The sequence below is a fragment of the Ciconia boyciana genome, chromosome 10 (genome assembly GCF_034638445.1).
Source record: "Ciconia boyciana chromosome 10, ASM3463844v1, whole genome shotgun sequence".
Taxonomy (NCBI): domain Eukaryota; kingdom Metazoa; phylum Chordata; class Aves; order Ciconiiformes; family Ciconiidae; genus Ciconia; species Ciconia boyciana.
Window position 1 is genome coordinate 9,420,486 of NC_132943.1, and position 23,919 is coordinate 9,444,404.

The following is a 23,919-nucleotide window of genomic DNA, read 5'->3' on the forward strand; positions in this document are numbered from 1 at the left end:
TTTTCATGACATCCCATGTTTGCAGGCAAAATCCAGTCAGAATAACTCATTATTATTGTAACAGGGAGGATTTTTTTCATCTTCTGGCTCTAATTTAATACTATTTACCTTCACTTTTACAGAAAATTAATTGAAGGAATATTGTGCATGTACTGGACTATTTTAGTACATCTTTTGTTTCTACAAAGAGGTACAAATATTTCATCTAAACATTTTCTATTAAAATAAATGTAGTGAATAAGAACAGAAAGTAGTCATAACAAATGTACCTGTATACTTCTGCGGATATTGGCTTGTACAAATGAGGAAGATCTATATTTGTTTCTTCATCAGTTCCATATATTGGACTGGGTATTATAAGTTTTGAGCATGTCTTTCAGCAATGGTGTGAATTCTCCTTGGTTTTGTTCAAAATATCAGTTGCTGAACCACACTGGGCTGTTCAGAAAACACACCTCAAAAGCTGAAGACAGTAAGCTGTGAGGGAATTTTGGGGTGGTAAAAGGAGTGGAAATACATATAGTGAGTAAGACAGGGTTATCCTGTCTTAGGTATCCTTGCAGGGATAACGCGGTGCTTTCCCAGTGGGAGAACTGTCCAGCCTGAGGAATCCCTCATTCCAGTAACCAAACATTGACATTGCGGGTTAAGAGAGCAGCAGCAGTTCCTGGCACTGCAGCCAGACTGAAGCCTGGCATCCTGCTGATCTATGGAGTCTGTCTGAAGTTACGCTTTACTTGGGGGAATTCTCCTTCACTCTCCCTCCATCAGCTGCAGCCAGACTGCCAGCTGCAGGGGGACATGGGAGTGTGCATGTATGCATACGTGTGTGTGCGTATGGCTGCATTGCCATCCTCCAGAACAGCGTATGATAGCTGCTGGCCTCTCCATTGACAGCTGTTTGGGGTAAGAGGAAATAAATAGAGGATTGTTGCACAGTTGACTGGAGGGAGGCTATGCCCTGTCTTTGTTTCATGCAAGCCCAGCGTCAACACACAGCGCGGCTCCTTGTGGTTAATAATTCTGAGGAAGCTGGCAGCCTAGCAGCAATCCCAAGTCAGCCTCCCTTGCAGTATTAAAACTTATTTGTCCATAAACAGAGAAGTCTGTAATCTGATTATGAACTGGTGTGAATTAGAAATTGAGTTCAGTCATGTCAATAGCTGCCAATGTATGCGAGCGCAGAATTGGGCCCTGGGTATGAGGAACAGCAGTAAGAGTAAATTTTATGTACCTGCATAAAACAGAAAAGAAAGCAAACAGCTATAGAAAAACATGTTGTCATGAAGTATATATAATTACCAATATACGCTTTAATTTTTTATTTCTCAGAATGGTGATTATACAATGTAATTCAGGAAACGTGACTTAAAAAATGAAGAAAGGGTTGTGGGTTTGGGGGATTTTTTTAAAGAACATAAGGCTTAGAAAGCAAGCAAGCAAGAGGCCAGAAAATGTGTGGCCGGGGAACTATATCGGGAGTTACTAACAGCAGGTTACTGCAGGACTTGAATAGTGATCAGGAACCTTTGGGAAATGCTGCCTCCAGCAGCAGATCCGGCTGCCCACAGCCACTCGCCGCATTTGGACAGCAGGGCAGGCAGGGTTTTCTATCAGAAACAGGGATTTTCTTTTCACTTAAACTTTCTGGATAGCTTAATCAATTTTCCTGGCTGATCATGTTGATTTCTTAATCATTTTAAATATTTCAGGAAGGAGGTTCGTTTAGTGCACTGAGGGACTGCTCTGACACCAGCAGGTACCACCTGCTCTATTGCAATATGTAACAGAGGCATCTGCTCACAGCTTTAATATTCTCCAGCATATTTTGGTAATCACTCAGTTTTTTAATTGCACCCTAAAGGCACTGAAATTTTTGAAAACCTCCTTGCAGGGCTAACGTGGATAGTTATGTTAGCAGTCAACATCCAGGGTGAACTGCATTTTGCTAAGCAGTCAGTTCCCAAAGAAGATTACACACTACGGAGGATTAACGGCTGCACCGAGGAACCGGAGGGATGGCAGTGAATGACATTACCAGAGAAGTAAGCAGTGAAGTGGTGCTCTGGAGGATTTCAGTCGGCATGTTGTGGAATCCCACTCTATTGATCTAACTTGTTTCTGAGATATTTTGTAATGACAAACGATGCACTCATAGAGTCATTACAACTCCTGATTGCCCTTGTTAGGTTCATACTCTAATTAGGTTCCACCTTGTGAGAGCGGGAGGTTAATCAGCAAAATTTATACTTTCTAGGAATAGATGTATTAAAATTTGTAGAAGTTCATTTAAAAACAATGCCAGCAAATTATTGATCTTATCTCTGTCCTTGGCAGCTTTTTTACCCAAGCTGCTTTTTCTTTGTTATTATAAGGAAGAGATGTCTGTGTTAGCTTAAAGCTGGTTTTGGGGCTTGCATGGAAGGTCAGCCATTGTGAAGCATAAAATCAAGTGTAAAAACTTTATGCAAAGTTCTCATAGGAGCTTATAAAAATCCACAGATACTTATTCCAACTAAAAATATTGTGAGTTCATTCTTTTGGCTTAAAGTAGTTCCCCTCTGAGATTGTTAATCACAAATATATTTCAAGATTAAGAAGAAGAATGTCTTTGAATCCTCCAGGTTGCCTCTGCTTGCTTGAGGCCCTGGTGCCAATAACTTGAAGCCATCATTTTCTTTTCAGAACAAACGTTTGGGCACAAGGCAGAGTATGGTGAAAGTTAGACTGTTAGCCCTTTTCCCAAACAGCCGTTTACTTGTTCCCTCCTCTTCAATACCAACCAAAGAACCTTCAAGTCGAATCATAAGCCTCACTTTTCTGTGAGTTTTTTTCCCATCTGTATCCATTAAGTTTCACTCCTGCCTGCATATGAAGGAGGGAGGTGAAAGAGCACTGCTGAGCCCCTGATATGCTTGCTAAATGTGTTTTTTATTGCTCAAAATTCAATAAATCCGATAAGGTGAAGGAGGCTAATGCGAGCAAGTCCTGCAGGCTAGAGGCCAGCCCGGATGCCGCACTTGCGGTGCCTGGAGGTGACCGTGTCTGGGCCAGGAGGGACCCTCTTGCTGTGCCTTTACTCCGCATTTGGCTTCCATGAGAAATGACATTTTTCAGGGTGTCACTGGAGGAAACACTGTCTGACTGCTCTCCCCTCTCTGGAGGGGATGTTTGTACCCAGGGCCGGTTCCTGTATAGGGCTTCCTCAGCAGCTTTCTGCAGACTGAGCGGAAGACCAGTCTTTTCTTCACCAGCTCAATCGCTTTTGCCATCCGTTTGCAGCAGTGCCTGCCTTTGAGTCTGAGTTAAGGTATGCAAAATGAGTTTTGACTTTGGAGATACCGGATTTGAGATTATTTAAAGCAGATTTCCTTTCAGGAAATTCAAATCTTCTGAAAATGAACCCCACTTAAAAGGGCTCAGGAGGACATCTGAAGTCACGATGAGAGTCACAAGCACAGCTCAAGGTCCCCATAGTCCTCCTGGAGTACGCGTTGAGCCATGAGCACAGCAAGCGCTCAGCCTTCTCCCTTTGCCCGTCCCTCCCTTGCAGAGACAGACCTTCGACTCGCACCTCCAGGCCTGAGCTCAGGCACCTCTGGGCAGGTGCTTGGCGGAGATGAGTGCCTGCCTGCCGTTTCTTCATGCCGCTTTAAGCACAGCTTGGTGTCTTTAGCAAAACTTTTTTTGTTTTCTTGGATTCCTCCTTTTTGAACCACATGCTTTGTGCAGTTTCTTCAAATTACTTAAAAAAAAAAGGGGGGGGGGGCAGGGAGGAAAACTAAGAGACAGAACCAGAGAACGAGCTCAACCTGGGGCCTGAATTTTTAAAAGCCATTTTATTTTTGAGGAATAGCTTCCTGCGCTGGGAGTGTAGCTTTTGATACGGTATCAAATAGTGCTGAACAGCCTCCCTCTTGAAAGAACAGACGCTTCAAAGATGCCTGAAGCTGGAGTCTCATGCAGCGAGAGACTCCAAATCAGCAGTTTCTTTGGGAGATTTGTGCCCTGGCTTCTGGCTCTAGTCTGTCCTTTTTCTTCTTTGCTTCCTCCTGAACCGACTTTACCTGCCCCGGCTGCAGTTTCACGCACCTCTCAAAGACGCCCCAGGAACACCTTGGTGTGTGGCACACTATGTCTTGTTTTACTGGGAGGTTTCTCTAAAGTAAGAGATCATTTAAGAGTGTTATGTATATATAAAATATTGCTTGCTCATTATCAGCCTGAGGTGTCACAACCTGCTCACAGAGCTTACCAGCTTCCATCCCCAAATCTTCTGGCTTTGATACCAGCTCTGGGCTGGACCCACACAAAGAGCATTTTGCATGTTTCTGGCAAGCCCTGTTCCTGAGTCTGGAGGGGATAGTTTTTTAGACTGTACCACCAACAAACCTGCAAAAAGTTATTTGGGTAAAAGTCTAATCAAAGATGCATTTCTTCTGATCTATGGGGATGCATGGAGCTGTTGCAGTACTTAGCAAAGCCCAGGGATTTTGGAAATCCCGTGTGCACTGGCAGTGGATGTAGGGCTGATGCTTGTGTCTCGTACCTGTGATAACGCCTGTATCCCTCTACCACAGTGGGCTGGAGCCGTTTTAGAACCGAAGGCAGAGGAGGCAGAAGGGAATGGGAAAAGGAGAGAGGAAAAAACCGCCGGGGAACAAGAAGGAAAAAGCAGCCAGCAGAAAGTTTCTCTTGCAGTCTCACTAATTTCAGCTAAGAGCACTGCGGAGTTTGGCTTTCACGGCGGGGGCTGACCTCGCTCAGCCTCTGCTCCCCGGCCCCGGGGGCGAGGGCGGCGCCCATCGGCCGGGCGGGACCCGGCGCCGGCCCCGGCCCCGCTCAGCCCCGACCCCGGCTCGGCCCCGGCCCCGGCCCCGGCCCCGGCCCCGGCCCCGGCGGGCGACGCGGGGCGGTGCCGGGCGGGGCGGCGCCGGGCGGAGCGGGCGGGCGGCCCCCGCCGGGCGGAGCTGTCGCGGCGCCCCGGGGAGCGGAGCCGCCGCAAGCCGGAGCCGCAGCCGGAGCCCCCCGGCCGCTCGGAGGCGCCGGCAGCCGCGGGCGCTCCGTACCGCTCGGCGCCGCAGCCCGCCGCGTCGCCGGCAACATGAACCAGACGGCGACGGTGTCCCACCACGTCCAGTGCCAGTCCTCCCGGGCCGTCAAGGTAGGGCCGGCACCCGGGCACCGCCGGGCTCGGGCGGGGCAGGCGGCAGCGGCTGCGGGGCTCAGCCGGCCCGTCGGCGGGGGAGCGCGGAGCTGCCGCCTCCGCGCCTCTTGCCTGTCGGCGCAGCGGGGAGGAACCGTGCCGGGCGCGGGGAAAGTTTGCTCAAGGGCAGGGCGAAGCGCCGGAGAGGGCGCGGGGCCAGCAACTTCGCCCGCCGTTTTCAGCCTGCGCTGCGCTCCTGGCGGGCAGCGCCTCTGCGGGCCCCTGCTCCGCTGCTGCGGGCCCCCTGCTCCGCTCCTGCGGGCCCCCTGCTCCGCTGCTGCGGGCTGCGCCGCCTCCAGGGCCCTCCGCGGGCCTCCGCCAAAAGTTTGCCCTGGAGGAGGTGGCTGCTGGGCACGGCGCTGGTGGTGCCTCCCTCATGATGACTCTCTACTAACGGTATGGTTAAAGGTTGTGGTTGAAGAATACGGTGTAAAGTCGGCTCGTTAGTCAGGATTTCGCCGTTGCCCGGTCGGAACCATCCAGGAAGGTACGAGGCTGTGTGTTTGCTGGTTTTGTTGTCCTCACGTGTGCCAGATGTGTGTGGGTGCTGTGGCTGGGCACTGCGGATGATGGTGGGGGAAGACCCCAGGGGAGTAGCGGGCTCTCTCCTTGACTGCCTTCTTCCCCAGCCTCTGACAGGATCCTGCCTTTGCATTGATCGAAAACTACTTTCAAGCCGAGTTACTGCTCTCTACAGTGATAAAATGAAATCCCTAAACGGATTTGTATTCGCTGGGAAGTATCTCTGCAGCAATAAGTGGGATTTTTCCTGAAATAAAATAACAATGCAATCAGTGACAGTATTTGATTATTGATTCTTAGTTCTGAAAAAACAACGTCGAGAAATTTTACCCCAGCTATTTTGTTTCATAACATGATGTGAAAGCCTGAAAAGTTCTCTTCAGTGCTTTGCTGTTGGTGACTCAGGATCGCGCAGTGAGAGGCTGTTCGTGCAGGGCGAGGAGAGCTGCTGGGGCTTTGCTCCGTTCGCAGGCAAAGTTGGAGGTTGGGGGGTTTGTTTGTCTTCTCAGAGGGAGCGGCTGAACTGCACATCGTGTTAGCAGATTGTCAGTTGGGCTTTATCCAGTTAGTGCTGGGAATAAAAATCATGACTTAGAGCTGAGGCAGGAGGGGATTAAAGGTATAAATCTTGTATTAGCACTGTCATTTTTATATAGGCTGCATTACACTTTGCAGTGTATAATCAGTAATGCAGAATGTCTGTAGGCTCAGGAATGAGGTGGGGATTGACCTGTGGCTCTAATGACTGGTTGCGTAACGCATAACTGTACCCGTCACACCATAAACGGCCGGTTAGTTCATGCTCAAGTGGGCAAGGTCATGGGAAGTGATGAATTACAATTGCCCTGGCCCACTTCAAAGAGTCAGCATATATAATATTAAATTGCTTAAAACCATTCCATCCTCTCTAGGTCTATCTCTGAAAGTACCAGAGAACAGAGAGCAGTGTGGTACTTGCTCTGGGAAGTATTCCTCTCTTACATTTGGGACAGGCAATACTAATTTTTCACTGACAGCAACATTTATTAAATTCATTTGACTGGACTTCTAAGCCAAAACAACAACAACAACCACCAATATCAATATGCCATTAAAAAAAAAAAGATCCAGACGAGTCAATAGTCTTCAAAAAGAGAGAACATGAATCAGAGCCTTCTAGACATGAGTCCATTTTACAACCAACGCAGTAATACTGATGCCATTAGAAAACTGTCTAATTTTTCTGTTCTTAATTCAATGTGTCAGGTGTAAAATGTGCTTTATAAATAGTTTCAAGTGCTTCCATGCTAGGCAAATAGATACTCCATGAGAAAGTATTTATGACCATAGACAAGCAGTAACTGCCCTATGGTAATGAGGACCTTGTATTGGAAATTACTTTGAAAATATGTTGTTAGTGACCTGACAAATACAACTTGCATATTAATCATAACTTGCCAAGAAACAGTGTTAGTTCCAGCAATTATGAAGATTTAAGAAAAAAGATCACAGGAAAACTTACACCTACTGGAACGAGATCTATAAAACCCCTTCTTTTTTATCTTTTTGTTGTACTTTATGTTTCTCTCCAACACACGAACCCATGACATCTCAGCTCCTGTATGTTATGATCAATGTATTGTTACTTCTCAATGTTTTTTGAATCAGCTACTCGCTGTTCTATAACGCAGCATAAACTTTTGAATCCACATAACAAAAAGTAGAATGATCCGCTTGTCCAGTAAATTGAATCGTGCAAACTTTATCCGTGACAGTTCCTGCTCTGAATCACCCTGGGACTGCAGGAGGGCTGGTGCCTGGACGTAGGGACATCCTGTCCCTTTCATCCTTCTTTGTTGAGGGAAGGGTGCAACTTTTTGCATCCATGAGAACTGAGTGTACTGCGTGTAGTTTTGGTGATGGAGAAACAAGTTGACAGAGGAAGTCTAATATAAAGCAAGAAAAAAAAGCCCAAAGATACCAAACCCCTTGGATAAAATGCAAAATCTCCTAATAAAGCCTTCTTTTACCTCTAAGCCTTTTTACAGCTTTTCTGAAATGACTGCAAATCTTACCACCTTGCTGACACTACTGTGAATAATGATCTTTCACTCTGAGATCTGTAACAAAAACTTTTAGGGTCTAGCTGGGAATGCTAAATACCTGCCTTATTTCTGTATCATTACAGCCTCGACTTCAGGAGCCCCCCCGGGGCAACAAACCTGGTATTATTCTTCACACTCTTGGCTCTCTTGTCAACATGGCAAGTAAATTGGCTCTTCCAGGGGAATCACTCTGTTATTGTGCACTTTCATGTTGCACTGATGGCCAAATGATTTTTTAAATTTTTTTTTCCCCTGACAGAGGAAAAAGTCTGTTAAAACATTGTTTGCCTTGTTTGGAGGAAAAAAAAGAAAAAAAACCACAACCCAGAAATAGAAAAGAATTATCCTCTTGGCTGGCTAGGGTCTGCTATTATAAATTCTTTCAAACCAAACATTTGTACTGAAATTATGGGGACTGCGGAACAGAAATACTTATGTCTTGCTCTTAACACAATCGGGACTACAATTTGCACTTAGAAAGAAAAAAAAAAAAAGAGGAGTTAAGCTAGTATTTCTGTGGCTTTCTACAGTCTTTAATAATAAAACATTCTCTACCAGATCATGACTCTCTGCTATTATCAGCCTAATATTGATCTGACTGTGAGCTGGATCATGGAAGGAGTTACTAATTGGTATTTCAGAAGCACATAATTACTGTGTAATATAATATGTATGTTATACCCTTTTACTCTACTCTTCCTTCTTCCCTGCCTTCCTTTCACTTTTATTTATTCATTAGCTTTTAGATTGTAAAGTATAAAAGGCAAGTGCAGATAGGTCCTTAGCAAAAATTCTGCAGCAAGTTTCATCGGTATCCAGGGGCAATATCAGAGATTTTTACATTTCAGGTTTATGGTAGTAATGTTTTAACGCTCACTAATTGATGAATAGTGGTTTACTAATAGTTTTCTTATTTACAATTAGGTTGAGGAGCACATATTTAAAGGGGGTTTGTTGTGTACCCTGTGGACTTACATGTGTGTTTACAGCAACTAAGATTTTTACACCAAACTTGCACCTTAGCAGGAAACGTCTGCCTGGTCCTGCAAACTGCTGTACACGCGCCTCCTCCTAAAGAGAGACAGATGCTAAAATGTAGCTGTCCCTGTTCATAAAGGCTGCTCGGTAATACTTTTCAGGTTGAAACTTCAGGTAGTTAGATCTTTAAATACCCACAGGATGTGCACAAAATAGGCTTTGTGTAGGTATGGGAATCATTCAAATCTACCAGCTGTTTGGGAAATAAATCCCTTAAAATGAGAACAGCATTTCTGAAATCCATTACATCAAAACCAAGTCACTAACAGATAATCTCAGTGAGTGTTCAATTATGAATTATCCAGGATAATACATAACAAAGGGCACAAGTAATACAGGACCGTGTCATTGTTAGGAAGGCAGTCTATGGCAGCATAATAATGCAAAAAAAAAAAAAAAGTTATATATTTAAAACTAATAGGTTTGCATGGTATTTTGTTTAAGGCATTAGATGGTTAGAGCACTGCTGTGCCATGTGGAAACACGTTTGTATTGCCACGTGAGGAGCCACAGCTCTGGGGAGCCGCGGTGCAGAGGCGGCAGTGGAGGCTGGAGGCAGGCTGGCCGTGGGGAAGGCAGGTCGCTGTCCTGCCTCTGGATGTGGCCATCTCAAAATGCACGTTTAGAACAAAGTAGATATTTTTATTTTTGTAAATGCTGAGCAGAGGTGCAATGCCCTTGTGTTTATCCTGTTTTTGAGACTCTGTCTGAAGGAGTATAGTGACCCATTAGGGGACACCAAAAGTGATCATAGCACTAATCAAAGAGACTAGCTTGGAGCGTGACAGAAGTGCCTTGAGTCTTGTTCTGTGAAAGCATTTTGGGCTCTTTTGCATCCTCATCATCTGCAGTTGCTTTTCTTCCATTCTGGTAAACCAGTTTTGATCACATTTGGGTTGAGTGGAGTTGCTGGTGTGATTTATTAATATTTTGCAGACCAAAAATACAGCCATGATGACACCTATGTATGTGTGGGGAGAACAAGTTGGAGGTCTCTAGATGGAAATTTGAAGAACTAATCACAACTGGTAAATCTTCCCATTTCCACATATTACCTTTCTGTATTGTTTCAGTCTCCTTGCCAACATCTGTACTACCAGAGAATAACCAGCGCCTTTTCCTTTTAAAAACAACCCTTCCTTCATCGTAAGAAGATGCACGGTTACAAATAAAAAGCTGCAGGAATGAGGAAAAAACCATCTGAAATACTTTTTATTTTCCCCTTCCAGTCTATGAAGAAACAATTGCTCTCTGTCAAAGGTAATGCCAAGATTAGTTTTATTTAGGTGACTTTCAGTTGGTACCAGTTGGAACAAAACCAGTGCTAGTAAAAAAAAAAAAAAGGTACTATTAAAAAAAAAAAAAAAAGAAAGAGGGAGAGATGCTATCAAATCCCAAGTTTATGCTTTAAGGAGCAGCACAGGTCTGATGCTTGGGCACATCATATCCCAGCAGCAATTGCCCAGCACTCCTCAGCAGAGATGGAAGCGATCGGGGTCATTCCTCACAGGGGAACGCGGTTCCATTGCCTGCCGTGAACTTGCTGGTGGGTTATGTTTGTTGGCTCTTCCTTGCATGTACAAATGGTTAATATGCTTTCAAAACTTCCCATTCTTAATTCCTTGCTCTGTTCATAAAAACTTAAAAGCGATTAGCAAAAAGCATAAATGTTGGATACTTCTATGTGTTTAATTGTATATACTGATTCTCCAGAATAGGTTTTATATATATAACATATATAGCCACACACGTGCATAGCAGTCTATTCTAATACATATGCAATTTATAGCTTTCAATTTAACGTTAATGCTAGGAATTTAGAAGGCAGTACTTTAAAACTGATATATACAAATATACATGAACATTATGATAAACTTTATTTAATAATAGGTTAGTACTTTCCTGGTTTGTATCGTTTTCCTACTGCAAATCATTACTTTAAGAAATATGGCATTAAGTTTGATTCTCTTTGAAGCCACTTAAGATATAGGTCTGTGAGTGTTAGATAACACTTTCCTGAAAGAATACCACATCATGAGGAATTTAATCTTCCTCATTCTTTAATCCAAAACTGTTTTACTAAACACATGTAAAGATAATTTTGTGCTTATTTTGTTTGCTATTTCATTCTTAAACTTAGCATGGTAAGACTTGCATGCTGTCCACCAACTGAACATTGTTTTGGAATTTATTAGGACCTTTCATGTTTAAAGATTTTTATCTGAGGTCCTCAAATTGAATTATAAATGTTAAGTTATGCAACATCCCAGGTTAGTGATTGTGCTGTGTTAATAATTTGACAGTTTTTTGGATCAGTGACTTGACTTCTCATGTGTTGACAACACCCAATGTTACTGGCAGTATGTGCCAGAAGCAAAGAATCATCTTATGCACCTACAAGTTAACATCTATGATTCCTAAAAATGAGGCACCTGATAGTGGCAGAATGCCTCAAGAGCTTTTTGTTTCAAAGAAACAGAATTAGACACGCAGGTTCGTTACACTGTGAATGGAGTTAAGAGTGATTCACTGCAATATACGCCAACCCAAGGTACCTAAGGGAAGGCAATACCTAGAATCAGAGTCATCAACTTAATTAAGTCTCTCCACAGTCCTGAGCTGTGAAGTTAATGCAACTGCTGCAGATGAGGGCGTGATTTATTTCATATTAAACTTAACCAGTAAAATAGTTTGAGTGAATTGTGCTGTAAGATGCTCATTTCTCAGTGTTGACAGCAAAGGGAGCACCAGCTAACAAGCTGAATGGTGGGCAGGTGCTGTGAGCATCTAATGGGTCTCATCCCCACATCAGGAGTGCCAGAAAGAGGGAGGATGCTGGTGCCATCCAGGGGCCTCAGGGGAAGCGGGATAGAGTCAAAGAATGTTTAAAGCTTAGTGTTAATGATGCTGGTCTTGAGCTGCTGACCTCTTCCCTGAGGATATATCAGAAAAATAATGTGAAATTTTAGTTTGGAAAGGGGGAGGCTGGAACTGAACTGGTTTGTGGCTCCACAACACAGAGACGGCTCTTCAGTTTGACTTTGTGTGTGACCTTACCGAGCGAAAAGGATGTGGAGGGCGAGCCCTGTGGAAGTTTTACAGAAAGTTGAGAAGGAAACAGAGATGATATCTGAAGGACGCCTTAAGGCTGTGACGGCAGCTTGGCAGGAGAAGGCAGAGACACAGGAGTCACAGGAAGACGGGATCTCAGAGTATGACTGCCTGTTAAAAGGCAGCTGGCAAGTCAAGAGAGATTAGGAAGAAGTATTGTATTTTAGCTTCAGCTAAAAAGACGTTACTAGAGATATTGGCTGTGAGATTAGATTACGTTGCTAGATCTGGCCAGTCACACTAAAATTGTTACAGAAAGTCACTACCTTAAAGAGAAACCAGGAGACAGAGATACCGTACTTTTATTGCGAAGTGTCAGAGGTGAGGTTTGCAATGTTATCTTGGTATGGCCCCCTAGAAGCAAGGTAGCACAGTGTTCACGATCTTCATGCTGGGGAAAAAACCAATCCTTTCCTCACATTACACAGGCTTTCTACACCTAGTTTTATTTGCTTTGTTAGACTTAGGTAATAGGGGGAAGAAACCTAGAAAAATACAAATACAGGGTTAGTTACAACTAGGTCCCTTGATTTGTGTAGTAACAGAGAAACAGTAACAAAAAAAGTCAAAACCATGAGTTTATTGGAAAAGTTATGGCAATATTTATACTTTTTTTCCCCCTTTAAAAATATTTTGGAAATACACAGACATAATATTTTGGTAATCTTTGCCCAAATTTACCTACCTGTGCAATAATATTTTAGCACTGTGAGAAGCAATGACAGTATGTAGGTGTTAAATTCTTAGTCTCTTCAAAATTATAAGTTGTTTTAAACTTACTCTGTAATGTTTTAATTGATGTAGCTTATAAAAATGAATATTCCAATAACAATAATAAGCCTATTATTTATTGTAAAACCTGAGCCACGTTTGTAGGTAAGAGATGTCAGATGTAGTAATCCAGTGACATTTCTGCTCACAGATTTCTAAGATTTTTTACGTTAACACAATTGTGGAGAAATGAAAACTAAAACTATTTGCGTAACAAAAGTGTGCAAGCTCCTGTGATTTACAGTAGTGAACATCAGAGGTGCTTAGCGAGTTGCTAAGCATGGAAAAATTGATGCTATTATATTAAAGGATGACACGTTGTTTTATTTTCCTGTAGCTTGAGAAAGTTATGACATTCTATCACTTAATAGCAAATTTGCTTTAAAGTTTATGTCATTAAAAAGATGAACTTTGTCTTCAAAGGTTGAGCCTGTTCTTTAAGGTGGTAATCCTGCTGACTCCTGGGCAAGCGCTGTGTCTGACCCCTTCGGTGATCCTAATTCTCCTTTGCGCTCATTGTGCTTTGCCAGAGGGGAAGTCCCTGGCTGGCGATGTGTCCCGTGGTTGTTCATCAGACAGCCTTAGTTTTCATCTGTAGGTGCGGTAGGTAGAGTGTTTTCTCACCCTGTGGATAAGTGAGATGCAAACATTTTCTTTGCCAACAAAACTGAGACCTGCTGAAGGTTTTTCATGGGGGAAGGAGAAAATGGGGGCAGACGCCGGTGCACGGCGGTCGCACCAGTGGCAGTAAATGCTCCATTCCTGCTCCTGCGTGAGGTGGGGGAATTTCCCAGGCAGGGGAAGGTACTGGAGCTCTGCTCTGACATCTCCAGTGCTGTGCGATTCAATAGACTGAAGCCCATTAAGCTTAAGGGAAGCTGGTCTCCAGAGCCGTTAGGTGTCAGTGGTGAGGGCTGAGTGCCCCTCTGGGGAACTCATTTCCTCGTCTCCTGCCGTTGGGGGAAATGATCAGTCAGGGATTGGGCAACTTGGTGCGTCCGACGCTGGATTTACTCTCCAGTACAACAGTCAAGGCATGAAGAAACTTTATTTAAATAATACTGGTTTATTAGCCTTATTTATGTTTTCGAAGTTGTGGTTTTAGCAGTGTAAAGGCGAGTGTCTATCCCTTTGCTTAGTTTTCCCTGGATGTTATAGATGAATAGCTGGTTTACATTTTGAAATAAACTTTTTTTCCTTTGTAAAATCAATTGCTTACGCAGGAGAATTCCTGACTTCACAATTAAGCAATTTATCTAAAAGAAATCTTTTTTTCCCTTCCCTTTAGAGCATTAAACACTTACTCAGCTTGAAAGCCGCATCAGTCTGCCAGGGTGGGATTAATGCCACGAACATTTCTCTTCATATTTGCTGCAGAGATGACCTGCAGACATGAGCATCATGTTAAAAAATAGCTTTTATAATTCCTTGTGTGTGATAACCGCAAGCCAAAACCTTACTCTGTTTTCCTTTATTTCTTCTTACTGGCTAGAGGAGGGGAGCGGGTGTGAGACCCAGCGTGCTCTCCCTGATGGCCTGTCCAGCCCCTTGCCCAGCCCCGCTGCCTCCTCGGGCTCGGGCGGTCGCTGGCATCGCTTTCTGGCTGCGGTGGGTCTGGCTTTGCCATGTCCCCATCTCTGCGTGCACCGCGGGAGCATCGGCACACGTGGTTCCCTCCACGTTCAACACTACAGGCTGTTTATAAACACACACAGCCTGGTGTCCTAAAACCTGGACCAAGGCTGGTCCCACTGAACAGCAGGGAAGACTTTGGGCTTACTTCAGCTTTCTGGATAAATCTAGGGAAGGAAGGATACTTTTTATTTTTTTCTTTAACCTCTTTACCTGTTGTCAGTATAAATAAGTTCAGACATGTTTTGAGATTACCATCGCAGCTCCTGAACACTGAAAGGAATCAAACTCCCAAAGCTTTTGAGCTTTCCCATCACTCACATTTTACCCATACAAGCAAATGCAGCGTGTGGTGCTGAGCAGCACGATAGTCTGTTTATTCAATCTCTGTCCTAACCTTGCTTCTCCGTGAGGTTGGAAGGAAATTGCTGTGCTTCTGCGTTGGCCCCTCGTGGGACGTATTAGTTTCTGCTGCTTGTAAGGATCCTTTTCCCCCCTCTCCTGCTAATCCAAACCCATAAAAGCATCTTAGCAGTGCTGGGATGATTGACTAAAGGTTTTCCTGCTGTAATTTATACACGTATCAGTAATTACGTAGTTGACCTTTTTTTGTACAGGACACAATGTCTAATGTCTGGAGCTAAAAACTGGAAAATTGGAGTCTGGGGTAGGCTGGGGTTACCTCTGGCAGTAACAGTGTTTGTCCAGGGAGAGTTCCTGCTCCTGTTTATTTATGTTGAGCTTTTCTGTGGAATTAAGGCAAACTCTTTTGGTTAACTGTTTCTCTTTCGGAGGTGGGAGGAAACTTTGTGCTGACTTGGCTTGCTGAGCCAGCTCGCCCAAGGTCAGAGTGACCTTTGCACTTTGGCACGGGGAGCTGAGGCCTCTCGCTTTCTGTCCCTTTGTGCTATACTGCAAGGGGTTTGTGGCTTTGCCTTTCCTTCTGGGTGCGAGTATTTGTAGGTTGTTTGCATGGGAGAGTCATGAGCAAGTGAATGACTGTGGCATAAAATGAGATTATGTCTAGCCGCTGGGCAGACTGGAAGGAATCGACTCTGGCTTAGTCCCTGTGTCGCTGTGTTCAGCCAGGCCTGGGGCAGCAGTATTTTTGGGGGGAAAGGGAGGAAAAAGAGAAAGGATGACAAGTGGCAGAAAAAGGCTGAGTAAGAAGAAGAGGAAGAAAAGTGAATCCCTCAGAGCTACTCTGGTGACCTCAGGAGGCATGTCTGTTGATGGCACATCGTACATATCTTGCTTGTGTGTGCACCTGTTAAGAGTCAATTTGATTCTTGCTTTCAACCTGGAGGTGATAGCACTATGCTCATACAAGAAATATTTTCAACTAATTTTTCACAGAAAAGTATCTGACTTCTAGTAGTCCGCAAACCCAAGGATCTGTCCATTTAAAGACCAAATATATGCTACCCATGACTCTCTTTCCCTGTGATAATTGAGCTGTGAATTCCCCACAGTTGCCTTCGGTAAAATCTCAGTTTACATCCTTGGGTACATATGTCGTATAGATTTAGTCTGGAGTTTGAAAAGTCTCAGTTTTATAATTCAACAGCGTAATGTGTTTTCTGGGAACATTAATGTCTCTGAAACTTGATTATGCACATATTTGCAGAGGGCAAACAAAAGCTCAGCGAAAACAAATCCATAAAATAATTAAGGAAATATTGGTGTTTTTCTATTTTTACAGTATTTGCTCCTCTCTGAATGTTTCCCAAACTCTCTGGATGCTTCTTTCCCCTCCGTGATTTACAGAAGTCTCTGGCGACACTAGTTGCATCCCAAGTGAGGTCACATTTAGTGAAGAAACCCATCAAGCAGTCGATGCCATTTTAAGATATGAGCTCTTTGGCAATATTTCGTAGTTTCAAATAACCTTCCCAGCATTATCAGAATTATAATACTAAGCACTGTTGAGATCTGTGAACTCTTAAGGAATGAAGAAAAATAATTTTAGATGGCCATTGAATTTTGGCCCTGTGGTTATTGGTGGGCAGCTGTGGTTTTCATCATCTAGTACTAAATACCAAGTCATTGACTTGGTGGTTATGATGTGAAAGATATGTATTTCATGAATTATAACTAAACTGCCCTTTTTTTTTCCCCTCTCCTTCTGTAAGAATTTTGGATTTTTCAGATGTTTGTTTTCATACATGTTGGCTTGAAATTCTGTAGGGTCACTGTAGCAATCCTGAGGCAGACAGGCTAAATTTGGATTGAGCTTCAGACAGATTGAATCGAGCTGTTTGTATACCTAAAGCACCAGCTGAAGCCCCAGGTCGGGCTGCGGTTGCGGTGGTCTGAGTCAAGGATTCAGCTGAGCCCTGCCAACTTGTGAAAGTCAGGTGGTGGGGAACCACATCAGGTCATAAAAGATAATGTGGGAGCCCTTGTCTCTTTTATGTGATAGCTTTGGAAGTGAGAGACTCGTTCTCTACCTGGCCTTGTGTTCCTAGTGTGGCTCTGTAATTTTTGTACTGGATTGGCGCTGCACAAAATAAATGTATTTATAGTCTCAGGCAGTGTTCAGAATGAGCATTATGCATAAAATTGCTTGCTGAAGTAACTCTCCTGATGCCGCAAGAGAACTGGGCCGATAGAGAATTTGGGTCACCACACCTAAGAAGATTTCTGTAATTAAAACAGTTTTTATAGAGTATTTTTGCATTTTTATATAGAATAGTTGAAAAAGCTTTTAAGTTTCAACCAATCTATCCCCTTTCCTCCTGAAACACATTTTTAGAGCTCCAGATCTAAAGCTGAAAATCTTTTAGCACCAAATTCTGATTAAAAAAAAAAAAAATGTTTGCAGGATTTTCAAAAACTTACTTCTCAGGTTGAGAAAGATTTATAAACATGTTTTTTTTCCCCATGTGTCGCCCTGAGTACTCTATGTACAAATCCCTACAAAATAAAGCTGGCATGGTTTACATGCCATAGAAATAAAAAAGAATGAATTTGAATGAAAAAAACATTTGAGACTCAAGATTTTTATGTTTCAATTTTAAACTGTAATCCAAAAAGTACTGTATTCTCTCATTTGATGAATGCTGCACACACTGCAGAAAAAATGCACTGCAAGATTTTGGAAAAGTGCCTGCAACTGATACAGTGGTTTTTGGACAGAATTTTATTTTTTATGGTACAGGATTTTTAAAAACACTAACAATTCTCAAGACTTCTTGCTCAGCTCAGTTATTTTTTGAAGAGCAATGCAATGTGCTCATGATTTTCCAGTGTTTCTTCTATGGTGTTACTGTGGAGAAAGCAGACAGTATGTATCTGAAACCTTGCAGATCAGTCTTCAATGATTTCTAGAATCAGAGCAAAGGAATGAAATTACTAACATTACAGTTCAGCACAAATTTTGGCTTCTATTTAATAATTGCTTCTAATGATGACCTGTGTGATCATGTACACTTACACAATTAGCATTTATATTTTAACTTTTTAAATTAAAATGTTGAATACCTACCGGTATAGAATATTTAGAGCAGTATGTGATAATGTAAGAGTTCTCCAGAATAGTACTATGAATGTTTGACAAAGTCTCATAATGTCAAAGTTTAAATTATTGAATAGCTACAATTCTCCTGTAGAAAGTGCAATGTAGATTAATAGACATAAAAGAAAACATGTTCCAGATGAAGTAGCTGAGTAAATGTATCATCTAAGTGGTTGATAAAGTAGCTAAATTACTGTAAACAAGCAATAAAACATCTTAGAGGAAATATCTCGGAGAAGTTGCATATTGGAAGAGTAAAAAGATAAATGCGAATTGTGAATATATAAAGGGAAAAGGCTGGATGGCAGTTTTTCGGTTTAAACTGTAGGTTCTCTTGGCTGTCTGTCTAATAAAGTTGGTGTTCTTGAACAGTAATGTTTACCCCCTGTGACATGGAGTAATGTGTAGCAGATGCCAGTCAATATAAGATGAATACAATCTATTTCTGCCATTAAAGACTTATAATGGAAATATTTCTGGGCATTGTAATATGAAAACGTTCAGTAAAAGTAAAATGTTGAGACTGTTTACATCATTAATCAATTATAAGCCATCTTAATGCATAATGGAGTGAGAAATCAGGGTCCCTCGATATTTGTTTTATTAGTGAGGCCAGTCCTGCAGAGTATTGATTCACTGTATACCACGCAAACGGCTTTTTTTTTTTTTTTTTCCTTTATCATTACCTTTGATAGTTTTAGTTTCCAAGAAGACATCCAGGCTGGAACTGATCACCCTCTCCCTCTAAGGCTGAGGATGTCAAATATATGGTTTTATGCCAAAGGTATTTGTGGAAGCTTCAAAGTTCTTGTCTGCCAACCAGTGGCTATCAGCAGCAGAGACAGCTGGGAGTTTTCAAGATGTAGCTAAGGTAGAGCTGTGTTGTAAAATAGGCTTACTTCACAGGGCAGAAAAAGGTGAAAATTCAAGGTACTAGCAATGGCAGCAGGGTTGTCAATAGTATCCCCTCCCAGCTAGCTAGAGGCAGCTTGGAAGGGATGGAAGAATTTGTGTCTTGTGGCATTGTACCTTTGTGCTGACTTTTTCTCTTTTAAGTGTATTTTTCATCCTCCTTCCAGTGGAGAACTCTCATGTAGATCAAAAGGTAGTGGTAATGAGCTGAGCTGATGAAGGTTTCAGAAGAAAAAGGGAGGAAAAGAGAGAAAATACTGTAACTGTTTTCAGTAAGGGGGCTTGCTTGAAAATATTAAATTTCTGATTCTCAGTGTTTTCTCAAAATGATGCTTTAAAAAAGATGATAAAAAGTTTCCAAGAAAATGAAGATAGTAAGAAGGAACACTAAAATTACACTGATAACTCTTCTAAATTCAGTATTATTTTATGTGACTAATTTATTCATTATGATTTATGGAGAACATTGATGGCTACAAAAGCTAGATAATAGACTAGTTTTATCTTTTTAATAACAGACCTAATCGCACAATCATTATTTAATCAGAAGTTCTTCTTTTCAGAGGTCTTCTTGCATGTGTTTTATTGAGTCAGGTCTGTAGGTGACAATTTACATTTTCTGTAGGTGACAACTTACATTTTCAAAAAACACATTAGGAGATGGTCAAATTCCTGCCACATGCCAACATGATGAACAATTAAGCACTATTAATTCCCTATTACCATGGGCACTGAGGCAAAGGAAACTTAAATGTCTTGTGCAAGGCTGCTAAGGAATTAGTGAGGATTCCTATCTCTTTTCAATACCCAGCTGAAATACAACAATATTCAAGAGGAAAAGTACTGACATAACAGTTTGTAAAAACCTTAAGAAAAAAGAGATGGAAACTCAGCAAAATTAAGGATTGCCCTATTTCGACTCATCCTTTCCACCAAATGACAACTCCCTGGTCAGAGGAGACTCATCCGGTGTCTCATCTGGGTGGACAGCTTTTTAATCCTTAGCATAATTGCTCATTCATTCTAGTTATCTGTTGTGTGTATTAGCCAATAAATAATTACTTTGTCCTCTTACACTGTGTATATCTAACTTACAGTGTCTTTGCTCACAGTAAAAGTTGCCTGAACAATGTGACCCAGAGAAGGAGCGTTGCACATCTTTATATGATCAGTCTCCGAAACCCCAGTCTTGTTCCTTTTTAAGACCAAGTGGCAAAAGTCTCATTGATTTTTCAGAGGACAGAGTCACTGGATAGGTGAGTTCTGAATTCTCATATTAAAATACAATTATGTTACTTAAGTAAGGCAACTGCCTCTAAGAGAAATCATACCTGAACATGGAAGGATCATTGGTGGGCAAAGTATATAAAAAACCCTCCAAAGTCTGAACTCGAATGGCCTCTAAAGCTTCATCTAGAATTTAATATTTGCTGCCAAATTTTCAGGTATCCTATGAGCTATAGGTCAGCCTTAGACTCTCAGACAAGGTGTAGAATGATGCTGTTAATGTGTTTCTCCCTGTTCCTGTTACCCACAGTATCACCAGCTACGTCCCTTTGCCAGTGGAACAGCAGCCAGGAGGGAGGAGTTGCTCCTGGCCCGGTCTCCTCCTGTTTGCATTCCTTAGCAAGAGCAGAGAGCCTTGCTGGGGCAGCGGTGGAAGTGCAGTATTTGTGCGTGGGAGAAGCTGGAACAAATGCCCTTTGGGATCACATCCTTTTCATTTACTACTGTGTTGAGAAGTGCTTCTAAACGTTCCACTTTCAAATTACCACTTCCTTCTAATTTCCCATTTTAATTTATTTTTGGTCTTCATCAATAATGGTTTTGGCAATCCAGATTATTTCACTTTATTTCCCTAGATACTTTTTATGGCTTGCATTTTTAAAAACCAATATCCCATTGAATAATGTTTAGCATTTATGCCTAATTTTCTTGAAGATGAACAAAAAGAATTACTGTGGCAGTTCTGTGTTCAAAGTACTGTTTTTTTTTTTTTGTCTTTCAGCCAGGATTTATATTATTTGTATTCACCTTTCCTAAAGAGATAGAATGATCTAAAATTTGGAGGAAATATATTCTGTATATAAAGAATATTAGCATGAATAATTTTTAATTATCTTTGCATTGTCGAAATAATGAACTGATGTAGTTATGATCTTCAATGCCGTGTGAAGAACAGAGCAGGGATTCAAAAATAAGCAAGACACCTAATGAAAATCTTCCCTGTCCAACCACGTTTGATTGATTTGCTTGTCTTTCAGTGAGAAATGCCACTGGAAAATCTGTCTGTCTCTGTGTCTGCTGAAGGAGTTTGAATCATGTTTCTTAATAATGTAGCTTTATATTTAGTAGTGACTTGCAAAGATTTTGCCCTTCTTTCCCTGAAGGCAAGATGTGACCCAAGTTGCCTGATCAAATGAAAGCTGGTGGTGTTGAGTGTAATCAACATGTATCAAATGATCTTATTAGGCAACTTGATAGTACAACTTTCTTGAGGCTGACTTGAGGGCTTATTGGGTACATCATTTCTCTGTAGAATACCGAACATGCTGGCGGAATATACAGCATGTATAATGCATGCTGTAGTAGCATGCCGATGAAATGTGGATGGAATCAAATAGTAAAACTGGAGTAATTGTTGAAGTCTGCTGCAGATGCTGAGTGTAATTGATAAATAACTACTAATAACCGGAGTAATAACAGTTTTGCTATGCATGTGCTCAGAGGTAGTTTATGTTTTAAAGGGAAGTTCAAGTATGTCTGGATTTTTCTCATGTTTCAATAGCAAGGCTGCAGTGCAGCTGCTTTGCGTTGCCCTTTTGCTGCGCAGCAGCCTCACGACGCCATGCTGGGAAGGGGAAGGTGCTGCACAGCGACTTTTTTGCACCCTGGTGAACTCAGTTCACCAGGGCTGGGTAGGAACACCCAGAAGGTTACACCGGCTCAGCTGGTGTGTGGTGACTCTGTCAGCTGCTGGAATGGGACCACATCTGACCATGGGTTTGTACCCTTCGTTACTTGATTTCAAAACTTTTTTTGAAAACGTGTGATTGCCCTGTTAATGGCTACACTGAGAGCAAGCTTAGATGGTCTCTCCACTATGGCATAAAGACTTCTTGAATGTTTAAGCATATTAAATTAACACAAAATAATGGGTGACACTATAAGTTAGTGTGATGATAGGCAAGTCCCACCGATCTTCTCCTCCTTAATCCCATTTGAGTAGGTGGCTCTTGGACAATTAAGACTAGTAGCTCACCAATGATTATGTCAATTTTAATGCCAGCTTCTAAATTTTAGTTAGCTACTGTGAGATCCACTTTAGGTTTCCAATCCAATAAGATTTTAGTGATTAGTGACCTAACAGACGTACAATACTGCAACAGTCATTTTGATGAAGATTTTGTTGGTTAAAAGAAGATCAAGCACTTTTGCTGTACTTAAGTGTGATTATGAAAATGGAGGACCAGCACAGGCAGGGGAAGAGAGGAGATCTTGCTTCTGTGGATGTGTGCTGGTGGGGCAACCAGGTCTGCCAGCCAGAGGGACAGGCAGCTAGCGAGGTGTCTAAGGAGAAGGGGTAATTCCCATGAGCGATCAAGACCTTCAGCCCCTTAAAGAGCAGCTGATGAAATTTACCTGTCCTCTGGCTGAGGTCTCCTCTGGAGGTCTCCTAGGGCTGGAAGGGACCCAAGATAGGTCTTTTGTGAGAGTTGGAAAGGACCTTTACAGCTGCAGCTAAAACCATAATGCCAAAAGCAGTGTTTGTGTGGGCAGGGAGCGATAGAGCTGGAACCCCCGCCATGGACTCCTGGCCCCTGAGGATGTTTCTTGCACAGCTGGAAAAGGCTGCCTTGAAGTCTGGGATAGTGATGGGGCAGAGCTGAAGGTGTAGCCACAAGCTCTGAGAAGGAACTACTGGACTCAAATGTCATGTCATATGTTGCTAAACTGGAAATTTGCAGCGGCCTTTCTAAAACTGATGTTTATATTAAATCCCCCCATATCTGTGAGAATTAAGAAGTCCGTCATTTCAGTGAGTAGTTTTGTTCCAAAGAAATTCCTTAGGGAATAAAATGAAGGAGGTTTTCTCATTTTTGTATTAATACTTCAGTTAAATATTTATAAATAGAAGCTTCTGTGTTGGACTTTGAAGCCAGACTGTTTCTTAGATATGTGTTAGTGTCCAAATCTCTCACTATAACATCCTAAATCCTTTAATTAGGTTAGCCACTTCGTAAGCAAAATGAAGTTTCTACATCAGATGTTTCTTTGAGACACAGAAGATGTTTCCTTGATGTTCTGGGTTATTTAAGTTTTCTGCAATGCAAATTCTAGACATAGTCTTACAGAAGGCTAAATTAGCTTGAAAAACAGAGGTCATATCAAAGCTGGTGTAGAGCTGTGGCTTGCTGTTTTTGGCTTTTTGTTGTTTCTCAGTAAAAATTATTCAGAAATGAAAACTCCTCCTTCATATCAAGAGTTCATACAGTAGAAATTGCTATGAGACTTCCCTTTTATGTGGCAATAGACTTCCTTTCTTTCTTTCTTTCCCTTTCCTTTTAACATGTTTTACCCAGATGTTACAATATAAAAATCCCTATAAATTAACAATATAATTAATTGATACACCTCTCTCCATTTTCCAGAAGGAGCTGTAGCATTTTATAGCAGGACCATCTTCTCTGTGGATAGAAAAGCTTTTCAGATTCAGGGTTGTTGACTGTGGTATGGAACAGCATAGCTAAAACGATGAGACAGTCAGAGAGTCGGCATGTGGCATGGCTTCCTTATCCTGACAGGGCATATGCCAAAAAAAAAGAAAAATTAAAAAAATTATGGAAGCATTTACACTGCATGTGAGCAAGTACTATTCCCCTGAGTTCTACCATGCATGTTCTTCCAAGGAACAATATTTGAAAGAAAAAATGCTGGTTTGACTCATCTGAGGGTCCTGAAGGTCCAAAGAATAAGCAGTATTTCTCAACTTGTCTAGATTAAAAAATGGGGGGGGGGGGTGAGGAGTTTAAGATAGATTTTAATGAAGACTATTTTCAGAGCACTTGTATATTTTGTATTTAATCTTACCTTTAGAACTGCAAGTTTTCTGTTTTTTCTCTAAA

At 42.0% G+C, this 23,919-nt stretch overlaps 1 protein-coding gene across 1 annotated transcript in view; it reads left to right on the forward strand.

The window, feature by feature from the left end:
* Window positions 1-5,094: 5,094 nt before the first annotated feature.
* DPP10 (dipeptidyl peptidase like 10) overlaps window positions 5,095-23,919 on the forward strand; it is a 564,363-nt gene continuing 545,538 nt past the window's right edge. The window contains exon 1 of the mRNA XM_072874221.1: window positions 5,095-5,164. Coding sequence (XP_072730322.1) covers window positions 5,105-5,164 — 60 coding nt within the window. The 5' untranslated portion in view covers window positions 5,095-5,104. The remainder of the gene's footprint in view (window positions 5,165-23,919) is intronic.